Source organism: Rhea pennata, unplaced genomic scaffold, assembly GCF_028389875.1.
Source record: "Rhea pennata isolate bPtePen1 unplaced genomic scaffold, bPtePen1.pri scaffold_23_2, whole genome shotgun sequence".
NCBI lineage: Eukaryota > Metazoa > Chordata > Aves > Rheiformes > Rheidae > Rhea > Rhea pennata.
The window spans coordinates 500,926-521,435 of NW_026907676.1; the positions used below are offsets into that span (position 1 = coordinate 500,926).

At 48.5% G+C, this 20,510-nt stretch overlaps 1 protein-coding gene and 1 pseudogene across 1 annotated transcript; one reads left to right on the top strand and one right to left on the bottom strand.

Moving 5' to 3' along the window:
- Positions 1-962: 962 nt before the first annotated feature.
- LOC134154329 (olfactory receptor 5B21-like) lies at positions 963-2,002 on the bottom strand. The gene is given in 2 exon segments (XM_062601080.1): positions 963-1,543; positions 1,546-2,002. Coding segments are annotated over 2 exon segments (1,038 nt in total).
- Positions 2,003-10,232: 8,230 nt separating this feature from the next.
- LOC134154330 (olfactory receptor 6N1-like) lies at positions 10,233-10,867 on the top strand (annotated as a pseudogene).
- Positions 10,868-20,510: the final 9,643 nt, after the last annotated feature.

The window sequence follows — 20,510 nt, forward strand, 5'->3', positions numbered from 1 at the left end:
AGAGATCAGCTTTTCAGAAGAGGACTTGTGACTCTTGGTGAGAAAGCTGAAGAGGATTCAGGAGTGTTTCTTGGTGGCAAATACCATCAAGTAGGATGAGACTCCCAAGGTCCCATAGCACAGGGAGATAAAGGAGTTGAGATGCATGGGGAATGTGGTCCCCAGGCCCACCCCTGTCCTAGGCTCTGGAGGACTGGTAAAAGCTTTGCAATAGGAATGAGGGCTGGGGAGAGAAGCCTGATACTCTAAGAGTAAAGGAGTTGGGAGGAAGGATGATAGTGCCATCTCCCTACAAGAAGGTGATGGGTGAGGAGCAGAGCTGCAGCTGGAGTCAGAGAAGAACAGCTGGAGTGGGTTTTGCTGTTACCTCAGTGGACAGGGACAGTGTGGAAGAGGGAGGCCCAGGTGTTGCTTGAATCTCTTTTGCTAACCCTCAGCAACAGGAACTGCCTGCCTCACTCAGGCTTTTCCATTTCCTCTTGCTGCTGGAGAAGGCATGAGTGCTCACCCCATCCAACCACTTGTTGTAACCCTAGCTGGTCCTTGAGGTTGTGCCAAGCCAAAGGAGGGAATATAGTTGAGGTGGGTTTAACCCACCTGAGCCCCCAAACAGAAACGGCACATTTTTTCTTAGAAGTCCAGAGAGATGTAATATTCACTGCCGGCTGACATGCCAGCTTCTACCCTAGAAATGTGCAATGCTGAGGGAGATGTCTCCCATCTCAGGGACCAAAAGCAAGATGGATCCCCCCAGGCGTGCCCGTGGAAGGAATTCATCTGCCATCCCAAATTTATTCCTTCCAGATTCTCCGAGAAAGAAAACAGTTGATACATGTAGGAACACCACACTCCTTATAATCAAAGAAAAAGTTAATGCATGACCTTTTTAACTTTTTCTAAAATAAAAGCATTTCTTTCCACAGAGCTTTCCCTTTCCTCCCATTAACACTCCACAGGCAATCTCAAGGCCGCACACTTCTAAAGAGATCTTGCAGTACACAGTACTTGGCTTTGTAGAAGTTAGAAGTTGTTTGTGCCCATGTCAACTGGCATGAGCCCTGGGTACCACCCAAATCTTTCCTGAGTGCTTTCCTCAGGGCCTTCCTGAGCTCCTTGCTCTGCAGACTGTAGGTGAGGGGATGGACCAGGGTGGTGAGGATGGTGTAGAAGGAGAACACCTTGTTGAGCTGTCTGAGTCTGGAGGTTCTGGGCAGCATGTGGACAATGATGAGGGTGCCATAGAAAACAGTGACGACAGTGAGGTTCGAGGAGCAGGTGGAGAAGGCCTTCTGCATGCCCATGCTGGAGGGGATCCTCAGGATGGCAATTATGATGGACACGTAGGAGGCCAGCGTGATCAGGAAGGGGAAGACTGAATCCAGGAGAGTCAGGATGAAAGTTACTATTTTAACTACACTGGTGTCAGTGCAGGCGAGCTCCAGCAAAGGAGTAAAATCAGAGAAGAAGTTGTCAGTTGCAGCAGGGCCACAGAACTTTAACCTTGATAAGAAGACAGTGGCTACTATAGAAAAGACCAAACCCCCAGCCAAGACCCAGCTGCCATCAGGAGACAAACCTTCCAGGTCATGAGGCTTGCATAGAGCAGGGGCTGGCGTATGGCCAAGTACCGATCATAGGACATGGATGCCAGCAGGAAACATTCTGTAACTGCAAAACCAATGAAGAAATAGAGCTGAGTCATACAACCCTGAGCAGAGATAGTCCTGTCCCCAGTCAGGAAGCTGGCCAACAGCTGGGGCAGGATGGTGGAGCTGCAGCAGGTCTCTACAAAGGACAGATTGCCCAAGAATAAGTACATGGAGCTGTGCAGATGCCGGTCTGCCACCACCAGCACAACAATGAGGCTGTTCCCAACCACGGTCACCAAGTAGATCAGGAGCAAGAGTAGGAAGAGTGGTATATGGAGTGAGGGGATGTTCCCCATTCCCAGCAGGAGGAACTCACTTGATGATGTGCAGTTATTCCCTTTCTCTTTCTCCATACGATGTTGTATGTGTACAACATCGACAAGGGTGACTATGAACTACTTGATGCCTTCTGTGCTCTTCAGCCATGTTTCCTAGGGCCACACCTCAGTCTACCATGTCTCTATTCTTTCCCTCGCATAATAGAGCAGAACTGTGAGGAAAGAACTGAGTCTAAGGAAATGCCAGGCCAAAAATCTGGGCATCTGAGGGAAAGAGTAAGTATGTGCGTGAGAGCTCACAGCACAAGTCTGGAAAAGCCAAGTGGCGGTGACCCTGCTGAGGTGCCAAAGATCCCAAGCCCTGAGCCGCAGGGCTGGATTCGGCCTCCTTTACTTGTATGTGGACTCCTGACATATTGCACAGAGTAAAATGAATTTCTGTGGGAGAAGTGGAGAAAGAAAGTAGAAATAAATCAAAAGGGGAGATTCGGGTCAGGAGTCTCAGCACTAAACATCTCTAACTATAGGTACATTTACCACTTCTCTGGAAAGGCCATTTCTTCCATGACCATCAGCACCTGAGGGCATGCTCCTGATGGACTCCCATAAGCACTCAAGATGTTCCGTGCAGCCAGCTGGAGGGGCACAGATGGGACCCAGCCCTTCCTGTTCCTCCCAAGCATGTTGTTTGAGGAAGTGCTGGAAGAGCATGCCTGACGGGATCCTCATGGCACTGCCCTGCCTGGGGCTGTGAGAATAGCCCTGCACACAATTCCTGGACTAGGCACTTGGAGACAAGCAACCAACAGTGCTTATGGCAGTCCATCAGGAGCATGCCCTCAGGATGGGCAAAGAGACGTCAGGCTCAGGAGCCTCAGGAGCTGGCCACTCCAAGGACAGAGGAGAGGGGACAGAGGTTCCAGGCTATGGCCTGCAACTACCACCTCCACACCCCTATGTACTCCTTCCTCCTCAACCTCTCCCTCCTTGACCTTGTCACTGTCTCCACCACTATCCCCAAATCCATCACCAATTCCCTGTGGGACAGCAAGTCCATTTCTTACTGGGGATCTGCTGCACAAGTCTTTCTACTTGTCTTCTTGTTAGGAGGAGAGTATTGTCTTCTTACAGTCATGGCCTATGATCGCTATGTTGCCATCTGCAGACCCCTGTGCTTTGGGACCCTCATGAGCAGCAGAGCTTGTGTCAAAATGGCAGCAGCTGCCTGGGTCACTGCTCTTCTCTACTCTGTGCTGCAAACTGCCAACACATTTTCAATAACATTGTGCCAAGGCAACAGATGGACCAGTTCTTCTGCAAGATTCCCCACATCCTCAAGCTCTCCTGCTCACACTCCTACCTCAGGGAAGCTGGGCTTATTGTGGTTAGTGCCTGTTTGTTTTTTGTGTTTTATATTTTCATCGTGCTGTCCTACGTGCAGATTTTCACTGCTGTGCTGAGGATCCCCTCTGAGCAGGGCCAGCACAAAGCCTTTTCCATGTGCCTCCCGCACCTGGCTGTGATCTCCCTATTTGTCAGCACTGCATTTTTTTGCTTACATGAAGCCCCCCTCCATCTCCTCCCCAGCTCCGGCTCTGGTGGTGGCTGTTCTGAACTCAGTGATGCCTCCAGCAGTGAACTCCCTCATCTACAGCATGAGGAACAAGGAACTCAAGGATGCACTGAGGAAACTGGTTCAATGGCTCCAATGGCAGCACCAATAACCATTCCATATGCATCCTCTCATCAGTCCCATGTCATCTGGCATCAAGGACCTGTGTGATTCATTTTTTTTCCTTACTTCTCACTGATACTTTCTTGTGAAAAGAAAGAAAAAAGTTTTTATTTGTGCCATTTCTCTCATTTGAATATAACTCACAGACTATGTTGAAGCAGGGAGCTGGGCTTCCCCCTTCACCATCAGAGATGGGAGAACCTCAGAGCCTGCTAGTCTGAACTCCCTTGGATGCCTGCAGTGCAATGAGGAGATTTTCTTTTTGCAAGGTCTCTTTTGGCACTGACTTCAAGGGAGCTCAGGGGCACAGAGTCGGGTGCAGGCGAGTACAGGTGGGGTGAGACCATGGGTCCCATGTCCACTAGGAGAGCTCAGCTCCCCTGGCCACAGTCAGGGTGTGATCTTACAGCCCACTTCTGCAAGGGTGCAAGCAGCTGTCACCATCAGCTGGTCCCTTGCCTCTCCAGCACTCCAACACTACAAGTGGAGGGGGACTAGGTTGGATGGGAGTCAGGCAGCAGCTTGTGAGAACAGATCCTGAGCTTGCCAGTATCCTCATACCACTGCCACAGCAGGCCTGTCCTTGCTGCAGCTTTGAGTGGGGGCTGCAGCTTTACTGGAGTCATATCCCTTCCCAGTAGCAGGAATTTCCCTTTTTGGAGCTGTTCTCTTCATTTCCATGCTGGACTTCTCTGCTCCATTCTGTGGATATAACCCAGGAGTTCTCATAACGTGGTGGGTTTGGGTTGTGTCACTAAGTTCATGTGTTCTGGAAGTACAGCAGGACGAGGCAAAGGGCACCCTTATGCCAGACCTGACCTCCATAATAATAATAATTTCCATAATAAAAGAGAATCTCCCCTGTGACGTGCCTGAAGTCTGACCTTTCTTCAGAAGATGGAGTCAAAAATACCCCCATGGGATTGCACAGCTAAGGATTTGGCGTTCTGCTTGTGAACTCCATGGGATCTGGGAGGAAGCTCACTGTCTGTGGGTGACCTGTTGGGGACTGAGGGCTGCTCTCAGAGTGCATTTCTCAGTGACCAGTGCCAGTGGAGATGGGGAACGGTCTCTGAATTGCCTGCCCAGGTCTATCGCACAGATGGCAGTGCTGATGAAAGAGAGATACTCACCCTTCTGGAGGGGAATCTGAGTCCCAGGAGAGCTCAGAGGATCTCCAGGGACAACATGTGCCTGGGGGTGGGCACTGAGCGGAGCCTCACAAAGTGAGGGACAGTCCATGGTGGAGAACCGGAAGGTTAAGCATTAACTCCCGGTACATATGGCCAAAGGAGGACTCTGCAATCCCCGGAGAGGCAGTAGAGACTCAGGAGACTCCGGGAAGGGTCTCTAGAGGGTGATTCCTGCACCTTCAGTGAAACAACACAGGCTGGAGCTGGTGCCCACCCGAACACATCTCCTGCCATTGCAAACACCTTGGGGCCATTCTGAGCACTGTGCAAGAGCACACGCAGTGGCCAATAATATCAGCGGTGGTGATCCCTGTCCAGCTAGGTCTGCTTCCTGCCCGACCAGCATGGCCCATGGCCCCACTGTAGGGCTGCTCCACGATGGAAGCAGAGTGGGGAGCCAAGGGTTCTGGTAAGGTAGACATGACAGTGACCCACTGATGGGAGGAGGCCATCCTGAAGTGCCCAGATAAGAGGAGCAGAGCAAGTAATGAGGGTCAAGCACAAACTGGCAATGGCCAGACAAGACTGGAGGCCTCCAACCAGCCCTATGTTGCCCAGGATCTTAGACTGGAGACCTCCAGAGGTCTCTTCCCACCAGAACTACTCTGCAATTCCATGAATTCTTGCTCCTCACCCTCTGCTCCAGCACAGCTGCCGGGGAAAGGTAAGTCCAACTGGGAGAGCCTCAGGGGAAAGAGCCAAAGATCCCTGGCTCACCCTTAGGTGTTGGAAAACTCCCTCTTGCATCTCGAGAAGTTCCATCTGCCTCTTCCACCCTGCCCTGTGCTCCCCTTCTGCTGGCCGAAGTGGAGTCCATCATCGCCTGGGGACTCTCTTCCCCATAGGGAGGAGAGAGAGGGCCTTCACCAGCCCCACACTGCCTTTTCCACCCTCAGCCTTTGCAGCTGTGCGTGCCTGGGTCTGCCCACTTCCCTTCACCATGATCATGGCTGCACTGAAGCCCATGAAAATTCTGATGCTCCTAACCTCAAGCAAAGATCCACCCCACACCTGGAGCCTGGCCAGCCACAAAGTCGTCAGCCATCCAATGTCCCAGCTGTGCTACCAAGGGCAGGAGTCTTCACCTCAACTGCCTTGTTCATCCTCTGCTCTGGGCACCACTGCTGCTGTGCTAGATTGCCGAAGGCAGCTCCAACTTCCTCGAGGGCTGTGCTGGAGACATTCGGGAGCAGGCTTAGGTGTGGCTGGCACTGTGAGGGTGGGTTGGGAGAAGGCAGGTCCCCTCTATCATGATGGGACTGTGGGGCTGAGGTGAGGCTGGGCAGAACGTTTCCCTGGGGAGCTCCTCAAGGAACCGCTGTGGGAGATCCTCCACTTCCATCCTGGTAGCAGCACCAGAGCTATGGCTGCTTGGGTGGAAGTGCACAGAGAGTAGAAGGGGCATGGGCTGCCTGGGGGAACATCGCAACCTTGTCCATGCAAGCAGGGAAGGGGGTGAGGAATGCCAGAGTTCAGCTGGAGCTGGCACCAGGGACCTCGGACATGGAAAGGGCTGGAGTATTATTAAATGACTCTTAAACGATCCCTCAGACTCTAGGGGTGGAGGCAGCCTGAGCACTCAGCCCTTGCACATTCTGGGCTGTGCCCCATGTGGTGGTGAGCAAACAGCTGTACTCCAGGATTTGCTGGGATCTGGTGCAAAAGAGAGGCCATGCAAGACTGGGATTTTCCCCTCTGCCGGGATACACAGACCTGTGTGGGGCTGGTCTGGGATGATGGCCCCTCGTGCAGCTTCCCCAGTGTGTCCATGCAACACAGCGAACACCCTAGGCTCTTCTCTCCTGCACCCTCCACGTTCTGGTGCCTTTCCCTTGAGACCTTCATTTGCCCCACAAGCACACAGCTCTGTGCTCCCACACTGCGCATTCACACACAGTAACTGAATGGCAGCATTTTCCCTCTCCCAGGGTCATGTGTTCTTGCGCCAGGCTCAGGTATTTGGTGTGTGTCTCCCAGGGAAAGGTACCAGGCGGGGGAGGCTGCTACAGATGGTGAGGATCCAAAACAACAGATTCTGGAGCTGGAGGGATTATCTGCACCTGAGGAGTGCCTCAGCGAGGCCAAGAGTTATAAATACCATCCAAGGCCACCTCCTCCGCCAGCTTAGAGGTGCTGCTGGGTCAAAATGGAGCCACTCTGGGTTTCTAGGCAAGATTTATCTTCTGCAAAGACTGTGATGTTTCCAACAGGAAAAGCATTACTGCCCCGAACTGTAGTCCCCGCAAATGTTTCCCAGGAGGACTCAGAAGAGAATTTCACCTTCCAAGCATGTTGAAAATATGAAAATGCCCTCCAGCATCGAAGAGCTACTGGTACTTCCTATGTCAAGACTTCCCCTTTCCAACCATTGGTGCTACTCAGAGCTACATACACAGGGGCTGACGTGTCCAAGCAGCAGAGACTTTGGTTTCTTCAGATTTCCTTCTGTACCAGAGGCTAGATGAGGCAATCATCTCCTTCAATTTCAAGTCATTTTTTTCTTTTCCAAATACAGCTTCCAGGTTGGGAAGCCCCAAACGACAAGCCTGACTTGAAAGGTGGGAGAAGTCGGAAAACTGAGCCTGTAACAGCCTAATCATCTCCTCCTATGGTCACCAGCACCTGTGACATCAGAGACCCCAATGAGCCTCCCAGCTTGGAATCAGGCACAGAGCAAGAAGGGGAGGCAACTGCCTGGCCAGTGGCAGAGCAGCAGCTCACCTGACCGAATACAGCCAATTTGCAAGGGGCCACCACTACTCATGATTGTAAAGCATCAGAGCTGCAGGATGTGCAGGGGTTCTGCAGGCAGCAGCCCCATGGAGGGTTGTTAGAGTGGTTTTTAAGACTGTGGAATGATGGGGCAGAGGCTGCTTATTCTGCTAGAGAGGAGCTCAGTAGGATGGGGTCTCCGGACCAGGATCCCACCCTCTGCAACACCCTCCACATCCTGCAACTGCAAAACTGAGGTAGTCTCCTCCTTTCAGGGTCCAAAAAGTCCCAGAGAAGCCAGCCAAATCCCTGCTTGCAGGAACTCAGGGATAAGCCCATCCAGTGGACTCCAGGCACCCTGTTGGATCCAAGGCAGCAGAAGCCCAGCACAAGCCCCCTGCCCAGTGTACCCTGGGGGGCGGCTCAGGCCTCTCTGGAGAGCCCCAGCCCTGCAGGGAACAGCCCTTCTGGCCTGTTGTCTTCAGAGCCAGAAGCGTCCTCCCAAGCCATTCCACAGCCCTGTTGCTGCTGCTCAGCTGCTCAGGCTGAAGCGACCTCACAGCCGCTCTGCTGATGCTGTTCCTGCTGCTGGCCTATCCGGTACTCAGGCAGCAGTGACCTCACGGTCTGCACTGAGGGCATGAACCTGCTTCTGGCCTGTCAGCAGCAGAGGCAGAGGGGACTTTACACGAACCAAAAGCAATGGAGAGCCTGCTGATGACATATAATCTATAGAGATGGAAGTGACCTCACAATCAGCATCAGAGCCATGTCCCTGCCTTTGACCTGTCAAGTACTCAGGCAGCAATGACCTCACAATGACCGTACAAGCCATGTGCCTGTTTCTGGCCTATCACCACCAGAGACTGAGGTGACATCACTAGAAGATACAAGAGCTTCCTGCTGGCCTATCAGGTACTGAGGCAGCAGTAACCTCACAATCAGAATCGAAGCCATGTGCCCACTGCTGGCCTATCAGCACTCAGGCAGAAGTGACCTCACAAGCACAAACTTCTGTCTTCTCTCTGCTTCTGGCATATCAAGTGCTGATGGAAAAATGATCTCAAAAACAGTATCAAAGCCACAAGCCTGTTCCTGGCCTCTGAGTAGCAGATACAGAGGAAACAGAAAGAATTTTCATGAACCAAGAGTCTGCTGTAGCCCACCAGCTTCAGAGAGAAGTGACTTCACAATATGGATCTAAGCCATGTGCCTGCTGCTGGCCTATCAGGTGCTTGGGTGGTGGTGACCTCACAAGTACAAACCCCAGCCATGTCCCTGGTGCTGGCCGGTCATGTTCTCACACACAGGTCACCATATCATTCACTCCCACAAACCTGGGGAATGGTGTTCTCCAGGATTTGCTTGTCCTGCAGTGGCTTTCCAGGATCTGGGAAAGGGCGTAGGAAGTAGCAGGGACCTGGCAAAATGCACATGTCAGCACCATCACCTCATGAGCTATGAGACCTGTTCCTCTTCCCCTCAGTCCTTGGAGCAGCCAGCTCCTCTCCAGCAGGGTGACAAGAACCTGAGCTCTCCTTGCCCATCAGGAAGGCATGCTCCCATAAGCACTGTTGGTTGCTTGTCTCCAAGTGCCTAGTCCAGGAATTGTGTGCAGGGCTATTCTCACAGCCCCAGGCAGGGCAGTGCCATGAGGATCCCGTCAGGCATGCTCTTCCAGCACTTCCTCAAACAACATGCTTGGGAGGAACAGGAAGGGCTGGGTCCCATCTGTGCCCCTCCAGCTGGCTGCACGGAACATCTTGAGTGCTTATGGGAGTCCATCAGGAGCATGCCCTCAGGTGCTGATGGTCATGGAAGAAATGGCCTTTCCAGAGAAGTGGTAAATGTACCTATAGTTAGAGATGTTTAGTGCTGAGACTCCTGACCCGAATCTCCCCTTTTGATTTATTTCTACTTTCTTTCTCCACTTCTCCCACAGAAATTCATTTTACTCTGTGCAATATGTCAGGAGTCCACATACAAGTAAAGGAGGCCGAATCCAGCCCTGCGGCTCAGGGCTTGGGATCTTTGGCACCTCAGCAGGGTCACCGCCACTTGGCTTTTCCAGACTTGTGCTGTGAGCTCTCACGCACATACTTACTCTTTCCCTCAGATGCCCAGATTTTTGGCCTGGCATTTCCTTAGACTCAGTTCTTTCCTCACAGTTCTGCTCTATTATGCGAGGGAAAGAATAGAGACATGGTAGACTGAGGTGTGGCCCTAGGAAACATGGCTGAAGAGCACAGAAGGCATCAAGTAGTTCATAGTCACCCTTGTCGATGTTGTACACATACAACATCGTATGGAGAAAGAGAAAGGGAATAACTGCACATCATCAAGTGAGTTCCTCCTGCTGGGAATGGGGAACATCCCCTCACTCCATATACCACTCTTCCTACTCTTGCTCCTGATCTACTTGGTGACCGTGGTTGGGAACAGCCTCATTGTTGTGCTGGTGGTGGCAGACCGGCATCTGCACAGCTCCATGTACTTATTCTTGGGCAATCTGTCCTTTGTAGAGACCTGCTGCAGCTCCACCATCCTGCCCCAGCTGTTGGCCAGCTTCCTGACTGGGGACAGGACTATCTCTGCTCAGGGTTGTATGACTCAGCTCTATTTCTTCATTGGTTTTGCAGTTACAGAATGTTTCCTGCTGGCATCCATGTCCTATGATCGGTACTTGGCCATACGCCAGCCCCTGCTCTATGCAAGCCTCATGACCTGGAAGGTTTGTCTCCTGATGGCAGCTGGGTCTTGGCTGGGGGTTTGGTCTTTTCTATAGTAGTCTATAGTCTATAGTCTATAGTGTCTATAGTATATAGTCTATAGTCTATAGTGTCTTCTTATCAAGGTTAAAGTTCTGTGGCCCTGCTGCAACTGACAACTTCTTCTCTGATTTTACTCCTTTGCTGGAGCTCGCCTGCACTGACACCAGTGTAGTTAAAATAGTAACTTTCATCCTGACTCTCCTGGATTCAGTCTTCCCCTTCCTGATCACGCTGGCCTCCTACGTGTCCATCATAATTGCCATCCTGAGGATCCCCTCCAGCATGGGCATGCAGAAGGCCTTCTCCACCTGCTCCTCGCGCTTCACTGTCGTCACTGTTTTCTATGGCTCCCTCATCATTGTCCACATGCTGCTCAGAACCCTCAGACTCAGAGAGCTCAACAAGGTGTTCTCCTTCTTCCTACCCTGTCCTCACGCCCCTGGTCCATCCCCTCACCTACAGTCTGCAGAGCAAGGAGCTCAGGAAGGCCCTGAGGAAAGCACTCAGGAAAGATTTGGGTGGTACCTAGAGGTCATGCCAGTTGAAATGGGCACAGACAACTTCCAACTTGTACAAAACAAAGCGCTGCCTACTGCAGGACCTCTTTAGAAGTGTGTGGCCTTGACACTGCCTGTGGAGTGCTAATGGGAGGAAAGGGAAAGCTCTGTGGAAAGAAATGCTCTTATTTTAGAAAAAGAAAGGTAAGAAGGTCATGTGTTAACTTTCTTTTAATAACAAAGAGCATGGTGGTCCTACATGAATCAACTGTTGAGAAGTTCTCTTACTCAGAGAATCTAGAAGGAATAAATTTGGGATGACATAAAAATTCCTTCCAAGGGAATGCCTGGGGGGGGATCCATTCTGCTTTTGGACCCTGAGATGGAAGACATCTCCCTCAGCATTGCACACCTCTAGATTATAAGCTAACATGTGACCAGGCAGGGAATGTTCCACTTCTCTGGACTTCAGTGGAAAAATGTGACCTTTTTGCTTGGGGGCTTAGGTTGCTTAAATGTGATATGTGACGGGACAGAAAGGATGTGATAGAATTTGAAGCGATAGAATGTTTCTGATGTGATAGAATGTTTGTGATGCGATAGAATGTTTGTGACGTGATAGAATGTGACGTGATAGAATGTTTGTGATGCGATAGAATGTGACTTAATAGAAGGTGACGCGATGGAATGTTTGTGACGACATAATATGTGACGCCATAAAATTTCACGCGATAGAATGTTTGTGACGCCATAGAATGTGACGCAATAGAATGCTTGTGATGCGATAGAATGTGACGCGATAGATTGTGACGCGATAGAATGTTTGTGACACGATAGAATGTTTGTGACGCGATAGAATGTGACGCGATAGAATTTTTGCGACGGCATAGAATGTGATGCGATAAAATGCTTGTGATGCATAGATTTTGACGCGATAGTATGTTTGTCACGCGATAGAATGTCATGCAACAGAATGCTTGTGATGCGATAGTGTGATGCGATAGAATGTGACACGATAGAATGTCACGCAATACAATGTGACGCGATAGAATGTGACGCAATAGAATGTTTTTGACGTGACAGAATATTTGTGACACGATAGTATGTTTGTGACGTGATAACTGTGACGCCACAGAATGTTGGTGATGTGATAGAATGTGACACTATAGAATGTGACACGGCAGAATGTTTGTTACGCGATAGAATGTGCAGCAATAGAATGTTTGTGACATGGTAGAATGTGACGCAATAGAATGCTTGTGATGCGATAGAATGTGAGCGATAGATTGTGATGCGATAAAATGTTTGTGACGCAATAGAATGTGAAACCATAGAATTTGATGCGATAGAATGTTTGTGACAACATAGAATGTGAAGCGATAGAATGGTTGTGATGCGACAGAATGTGACACAATAGAATGCTTGTGATGCGATAGAATGTGACGCGATAGAATGTGACGCGATAGAATGTTTACGACAGCATAGAATGTGACGCGATAGAATATTTGTGATGCATAGATTGTGACGCGATAGAATGTTTGTCACGCGATAGAATGTGACGCTATATGTCATAAGTTGCTCTCTTGAAGGTTAATTCATACGGAGAGTTTGTTAAATCATGTCAGTAATTTATTTAATTAAGTAAGCAGTCACAAGCAAAACAGCGCTGGGCGGCCGGGGAGTCTTAGCTCCGCCAACGGCGCGCGCCTCCTTCACATACAGTCCCCTTTTTATAGTCTGCTAGTTTTGGGACTCGTTGTAATCTCCTGGTGGGTTTTGCGCATGTGTGAGTTGCTAGGGGGGTCGTCTGAAGTGCTGTGGTGGTCGTGGAGAGGAAGGCCGTAGTCCTCCTCCGTCTCTTCATTTTGGCCTGTCTCCTTGTGAGTGATCACAGGTGTTTGCTTATCTGTTGTGTTGACTCCCTTTGGGATGCTGTCCTGTGAGTGATTACAGGCGCCTGCTTATCTTTTCTTCTTTACTCTTTTGCTTTCAAAGGAATTCTTCTTGGTGACCTTCGAGCAACTTGTTGCTTACTTCAGCTCTTCATAGTCCTGCAAGATAGCTAAGGCCCTGACACCGGTTCCACAAGGGGTCATATAAGCTTTTTGTGCTTACCATAATTTATTTGTCTGACACCATGTCTCAACCCTGGTTGTTGTAAAAACTCCTCCTCCCCCTCCACCGGCTTATTCCTCCTTTTAAACAATGAACAAATAGTTACAATTTATTACAATCCCTCCTTTTTCTTTTTGGTTACTTATTTTGTTCATTGAATTCCTGGAGCGCCTGGCGACTCAACACCAATGCGTCCGCATCTCCGTTTAGTTCAAGTGATTCATACTTAGCACGTACCAGCATTAGGTGTACAGCTTCTAGGCGGCCTTTCACAATTGCAATTATTTTATTAAAAATACATGGTCCAAAAGTTAACGTTATCATTAACAGTAATAAAGGCCCTGCTATGGTTGACAACAAGGTGGTGAGCCAAGGTGAATGATTAAATCAGGATTCATACCAGTTCTGTCGAGCCTTATTTTCTCTTTTTCATTTTTCTAGACCCTCTTAGAGTTTCATCATGGTATCTCTTACCACTCCAGTGTGATCAGCATATACACAACATTCCTCTCGCAGGGCGGCACAAAGCCCTCCTTGTTGTAGAAAGACCAAATCTAATCCCCTATGATTTTGTAGTACTACCTCCAAGAGGGATCTGACTGATTTTTCTGACGCTGAAATGGATTGCTCAATCCTGGCCAAATCTTCGTCAACTGCGATACGCAGAGAGGTGAACTCTTGGCTTTGTTTTACTAGCGAGGCAACTCCAGTACCGGCTCCTGCAACCCCTAAAACCATTAATGTGGCCAGAGTTACAGTTGTGACTGGTTCCCTCTTTTCGAGATGGTAATCTGCTACAGTGTGGTGACTATATATTTATTCCTCAGAGTGGTATAGAATCCTTGGTATAATTATTACCTGTACACAAAAGTCGTGAGACGCATTGAAGAGTTTTAATGATAAGCATGGAGTGACTCCTAATGATGAGCATACCCACCTCGTGTTGTTGGCTGGAATTAACCATTGGTGTGACTGGTCGCTATTCTCCGTGACGTTACAAAGATTGCCCTTTCCTCTGGGGACAGTACCCACGCACCTACCGCTTCCAGATACCTGGGTTAGTGTTATCCCGATTTCTTGTCCCCAGTAGCATTGTGAGGGGTTACTTTCGTTCGAGTAGATGGGATCGCCTAAATCTCCGATGGCCTCGTAATATGGGGGTCTTATGCTAATACATAACCAGCAGCGTCTGGTTATATTTGGATTTGTTTGATTCAACACTCGATAACTAGCATCTATGACTTTCCATATGCTGTTCCCAGATGTGATTCCATGTTCCCCTGCAATGGTGGGGACTATATCTGTAGGGAATGATTCTATTGCACTATTGGGAGGTGTTGTTGTAGATAGGTTTGGCCCAAGGGCTTTTGTAGGTCGGGCCTCTAGGACTCCCCCTGACAGTACGCCATTTGGTCCGACTGGTTGGGAAATCTTGGCCTCCTCCTTTTTTATTAGTATGAGGCCTCCCCTATCAGGTCCGTGTGAATAGAATCTAACGCCCCACATTTTCCCTAGTAACCAGCTGATATCTTCCGGCTTGGTTACATTTAGATACAGAACCTTGCAAATCTCCTCGTTCCTATAGTGTCCTGTGTATCCCAAATTTTGTCCTCGCCATCCTTGGCGGGGATCTGCTCGACGACTACATCCTGGTGGTCCACAGACCACTTCTAAAAACTTGTCACAGCCTGCCCCAGGTTCCAGTCTGTAGCAATGGTTTCACAGCCCCAGTATGCACAATAGTATTCATTTGGATAATTACAATACCCCCTCCCCGGGTTAGAGCTTGGACAGAAGTAAAGTCCTGATCGGTTGAAACACATTGTTTCTGTAGTTAGGTTACACGGTGTAGTGCGGAAACTAGGGGCACCTGCTGTTGTTACTTGCTGTATAATTTGTTGATCTTCATACCTAATTAGACTCCACTGAAAAGGTCGATGGGGGTGGTGTGGTTGTAGGATACCGCAGCTGACCATGATAATAACGCTAATTCCCGTGTACCGCAAGAGATAGTCGGGGCCCATTTCTCCTAATGTTATGTTTTACCTGGCCTCTTAACCTCCCCACCGTCTGCACTCCTCTGCCTCGCTTGTCAGTTCGGTTGCAACGAACTACAAGGTATTGGTTCTTCTCGGCAGCAGTAGTGTTCTTCAGAGGAATCTGTTAGAGAGCCTTTGTCTAGGAGTGGGGCCCCTTCTCTCGTTACGGCACATGGACAGGGGAAATAATACTTATCGAGTCCGTTTAAGCGTTAATTTTAAGTCGGCGGAGCCTGGAACCGCCCTCCACTCTTCTCCCAGGATCGGTCCTTTCACACGGCTGGCATGAGTCCACCCTTTTTCTGCAGTCCGAACAGCTGTTTCTGTAGTAAGCAAAACAACGTAGGGGCCTTCCCACCGAGGTGCTAATGAAGTCTCTTTCCATGTTTTGATTAGAACTTTATCTCCGGGCTGTACTCGGTGTATGGCTATATCTAATGGGGGTCGCTGCACCACTAGGCCTCTTTTCTGTAACTGTCTATGTCGGCTCATTAACTGTATTAGGTAGGGTTGTAATTGAGTATCTTGCAAATTGGGGTGGTCAAGAGGCATCTCTAAATCATATGGCATACCATAAAGCATTTCAAAAGGTGAAAGCCCCACGCCAGTTCGGGGCTGCGTTCGTATGTTTAATAAAGCAAGCGGTAAGCATTTTAACCAGGACGCTTTAGTTTCTAGCATAAGTTTTGTTAACTGTTTTTTAATTTCACCATTCATCCGTTCCACCTTTCCAGAGGTTTGAGGATGCCACGGAGTATGATATTCCCAGCTTATTGCCAAAGCTTTCATAGTTTCTCGGGACACCTTATATATGAAATGGGGACCTCTATCAGAGTCAATTGTTTCTACAATTCCGTATCTGGGAATTATATTCTCAAGTAATATTTTTACCACGGTCTGAGCTGTAGCCCTTGCCGTAGGGAATGCTTCAACAAAATGTGTGAGATGGTCTACAATCACAAGCACATATTTGTACCGTCCTGTTTTTGGAAGTTCTGTAAAATCTAATTGGATTTTTGCAAAAGGTCGATGAGCCAGTTCTCGACCTCCCAACACACTTTTTCTAACATGTCGAGCATTCACTTTTCGACAAGTTATACAGTCATTCACAACCCTCTTTGCTATATTGTAAATTCCTACACACATATACTTTGTGGCAAATTGATCTACCAATGCCTGAGTTCCCCAGTGTGTGTTCCCATGAAACCTCCGTAGCACCCCCAAGGCCACCGACTTTGGGAGTACTTCTCGCCCATCCGGCAGTACCCACTTTCCTTTGTCAGCTTCTTTTATACCCATTCGTACCATCTTGTTCTTTTCTAGCAGCGTAAAGCAAAACAGTGAGTAAACTGGTCTGTGCAAATAACAGCGTTCATATTCAGGGGCCTCGTCCCCAGCCACTTCCTCGAGGAAATTACACTGTATTCCTCCGACACTCCATTCCTTCCAACAATCATAACATGGTAACTCCTTTAAATCCTTTCCACAATTTGGACGGTCTTCCCTCATCTTTATAACCTGTAAACTCATCAGGGCAGCTTGTTTAGCTTCCTGATCTGCCAAATTATTTCCTCTAATTTGAGGAGAAAGACCTCGCTGATGTCCTTTCACATGGACTATAGCAATCTCTTTTGGTTCTCTAATAGCCTGCAGGACCTGAGTAATCAGTTCCTGGTGTATCAATCCCTTCCCCTGCGAGTTGGCAAGTCCCCTCTCTTCCCAGATTTTACCGAAAGTATGTATTACCCCATAAGCGTATTTAGAATCTGTGTATATCGTGCCGCTTTTGCCTTTTAACAACTTTAAAGCTCGCAGCATAGCATGTAGCTCACAAGCCTGAGCAGACCAGCTTGGACTCAAGGGTCCTGATTCTACCACCTCGAGTGTCTTCCCATTCACCAATGCATACCCTGATTTCCTTTTTCCTTTAACTATTCTTGAAGAGCCATCTATAAATATTTGCTCGCCCTCAGGTAACTCCATCTCTTCCAAGTCAGGTCGCAATTTTGTTTGCTCTTCTATATTTCAGAGGCAATTATGCTCTAAGGGTTCGCTTGGTTCTCCATAGAGGAACTGAGCAGGATTTTGTAAGGAAGTCATTTCTAAGGTTAACTTTGGAGAGGAGATTAATATTCCTTCATACTTTAATAATCTAGCATCCGTGATCCATTTTTCAGCTTTTTGTTGTAGTACCCCTCGTATATTATGAGGGGATATTACCTTAATTTCTCCTCCAAATGTAATCTTCTGCGCTTCTTCTATTAGTAAGGCGGCTGCCACCACTACCTGCAGACAGCTAGGCCAGCCCCGGCTAACCGGGTCCAGTAATTTGGATAAATAGGCAACTGGCTTTTTACTTCCTGCCCATTCTTGGGCAAGTACTCCATAGGCAGTACCCTCAGTGCTGTTTACGAATAAAAAGAATGGCTTTCTTAAATCTGGAAAGCTTAATACTGGGGGATGCATTAGCTCCTCTTTTAATTTTCCTAAATGCTCTTCATCTTCTTCTGTCCACTTAAGTAATCCATCCTTATTTAATTTATTGTAGAGGAATTTGACCTTTCCGCTATAATCCTCTATCCACTGCCGACAATACCCAGTTAATCCTAACAATTGCCGTACTTGCCTCTTTGTCGTTGGGGCCTTCAGAGCCAGGATACCACTAATTCTCTCCGGATCCAGTCTCTTAGTCCCCCCACTTAATCGATGACCCAGATATCTTACCTCCTTCTCTACAAACTGCAACTTTGATTTTGAAACTTTCAACCCTTGCAGGCTAAGAAAATTTAACAACTGGACGCTAGCCTGCCTTACCACTTCTTCATCCTTTCCTGCTATTAACAGGTCATCCACATACGGTACTAATGTCACTCCCGGCACTTTATTATAGTCCTGCAGAATCTGTTCCAGGGCCTGTCCAAATAAATTTGGGGATTCGGTAAATCCTTGAGGGAGGACAGTCCATCTTAGTTGCTGTTTTCTATGGGTATCCGGGTCCTCCCATTCAAAGGCAAAATAATCCCTGCTGCTCTCATCCAAAGGACATGCCCAAAACGCATCCTTTAAATCTATCACACTGTACCATTGATCATCCGGGTGTAACTGATTTAACAGAGTATGTGGATTTGCTACTACTGGGAACCTAGTCACAGTTCTCTTATTGATTTCCCTCAAATCATGCACCAATCTATATTTGCCATCCTTTTTCCTTACTGGTAATATTGGGGTATTAAAAGGGGACATACAAGGTTCCAATAGCCCCTGTTGTAGTAACCTCTGAATTTCAGGTTTTAATCCCCGCCTGCCCTCTTCAGACAGGGGATATTGCTTAATTCTCGTTGGTACACCCGGGTTGGTTATAGTTACCTTAAAAGGTTTAATATTCAATTTGCCCACACTGTCTGGAGTGTACCCAACTTCCGGGTTTATGCTTTGTTCATCCTCTATTCAGAGAGGACACAATTTAATTTGTAGCCTATTATCTATCACTTCTAAACTTATGCCTAATTCTATTATCAAATCTCTACCTAACAGGTTATACTCAGCTTCGGGTACCAAAAGTAAAGGTCCCACACCTATCTTGGAACCTGATTCGATTAATACTTCTTTTATAACGGGGACCCCAAATGGTTCTCCTTTTGCCCCAATTACTTGTACCCTTTCTGCCGAGGCCTTACACCCTAAAGGTAAGGTTTGGACCGTAGATCTTTCAGCCCCTGTGTCTATGAGGAATTCCATTTCCTCGTGCTGGGGACCCACTTTTAATTTTATCAAGGGCTCGTTTTTTTTCTCGGGTCCCCAGCAAATAGAGCCCCTGACACCCCTACTCATCCTTGAACATCTTCTCATCCTCTTTTCTCTGTCGACATTCCCTCTTAATATGACCCTTTCTATTACAATAAAAACAATCACATTTCTTTGTCCCTGACCATCTTTCCCTTCTTCTCTTTCAAGCTCCCCACGCACCATCCTAGTCCTTCCTCTTTGACCTTCCCGTACTGCTGCCACCATCATCCGTACTTGTTTCTTGTCTTTTTCGTCCTCTCTTCTAACATACACCTTCTGTGCCTCTCTCAGGAGTTCATCTAAGCCCTTATCTTGCCAGTCCTCTATTTTCTCTAACTTTTTCCTAATATCCATCCAGGATTTGGCCACAAACTGAGTTTTAAGTAAGGCCCCTCCCACAGGAGTCCCTGGATCTAAGCCACTATACAACTGCAAGCTTTTTCGCAGCCTTTCTAACCATTCTGTTGGGGTCTCATCCCGCCTTTGCTGTTCATTAAAAGCCTTATTAATATTCTGTCCCCTTGGGACTGATTCCCTTATCCCCTAAATTACAATGGTTCTTAAGTCTTGCATATGACCGCGATGGATTGGGTCCTGGTTATTCCAATTAGGCAACTGCATCGGCCGCTTAACATCTGCTGCCGGACCTTGCTGGTGTTGTTGGTCCCAGATTCGCATGCCAGCTCGCCTAATCATCCCTCTTTCCTCAGATGTGAACAGGATTCCCAGGATGGACTGTAGCTCCTCCCAAGTGTAAATATTTGCTCCTAGAAACTGGTCCACCTGCTCTGCCACTCCCAGCGGGTCCTTTAGTAAGTTTCCCATTTCCTTCTTAAAATCTCTCACGTCCCCGGAATTAATGGGGACGGTTACATATCCCGTCCCCGGTTGGGGTCCTCCCATAGCTATTTCCCGCAGTGGATATAGTCCTCCTTCGAGACTTAACCCCTGTGCTCTAGTCTGACTCCTAGTCACTGGTCCCTGGGGACTAGGGTTAGCCTCGCCATCTGACTCCCCCGAGGACGGAAGTTCGGTCAGCCCGGGAAGAGAAGGGGCCGTAGCTATAGGAGGAAGCATATAAGGGGGTGGCGATACTGGGATCTCCAATTCTCGCTTCTTTTTCCCCCGCCCTCCTTTTTCTTTTAATGGGTATAAAAGGGTTCTCGCCTCTGGGTTTATCCAGAGGTGTGCATACTCGCTCTCTTCTAAGCTGAAGGGCTCCTTTGAATTTACGTAACTATTTAGGGCCTGGCATATCCAGTCCTCAAATGAACCAAAAGGGGCCCAGAAAACACTTTCTCCTTTTATAGGTTTGTTGCCCCAGACTTCAATACAATAATGGATCATCTTAACTTTACTTTTTCCCCGCCTAGAAGGGGAATCATCCCAATATTTAATCATCAATCCAAGTGGGCTATCCAGGGGAATGGGAGGTAAGCCTCTGCTACAAACTCCCCCACCCATGGGACCAGAAGGCTTACTTTTCTTCTGTCCCATCTTCCGGAGTACCTTCACACACACACACACACCGCTTCCCCCTTTTCGTGGCCCAGTCCCTCGCGGGATGTGGGAACCGCACTGCCGAGGGGTCCGCACTCACTTCATCCTTACTGGACGGCTCTCGCATGCACTCCGGGATACCCAACCCCAACCGAATGGATCACCGGCCTATACTTACTCAGTCCTGAGTCTTCATTCGGTCTTCATGCACAAAGATTACTTGGGGTTGCCGGCT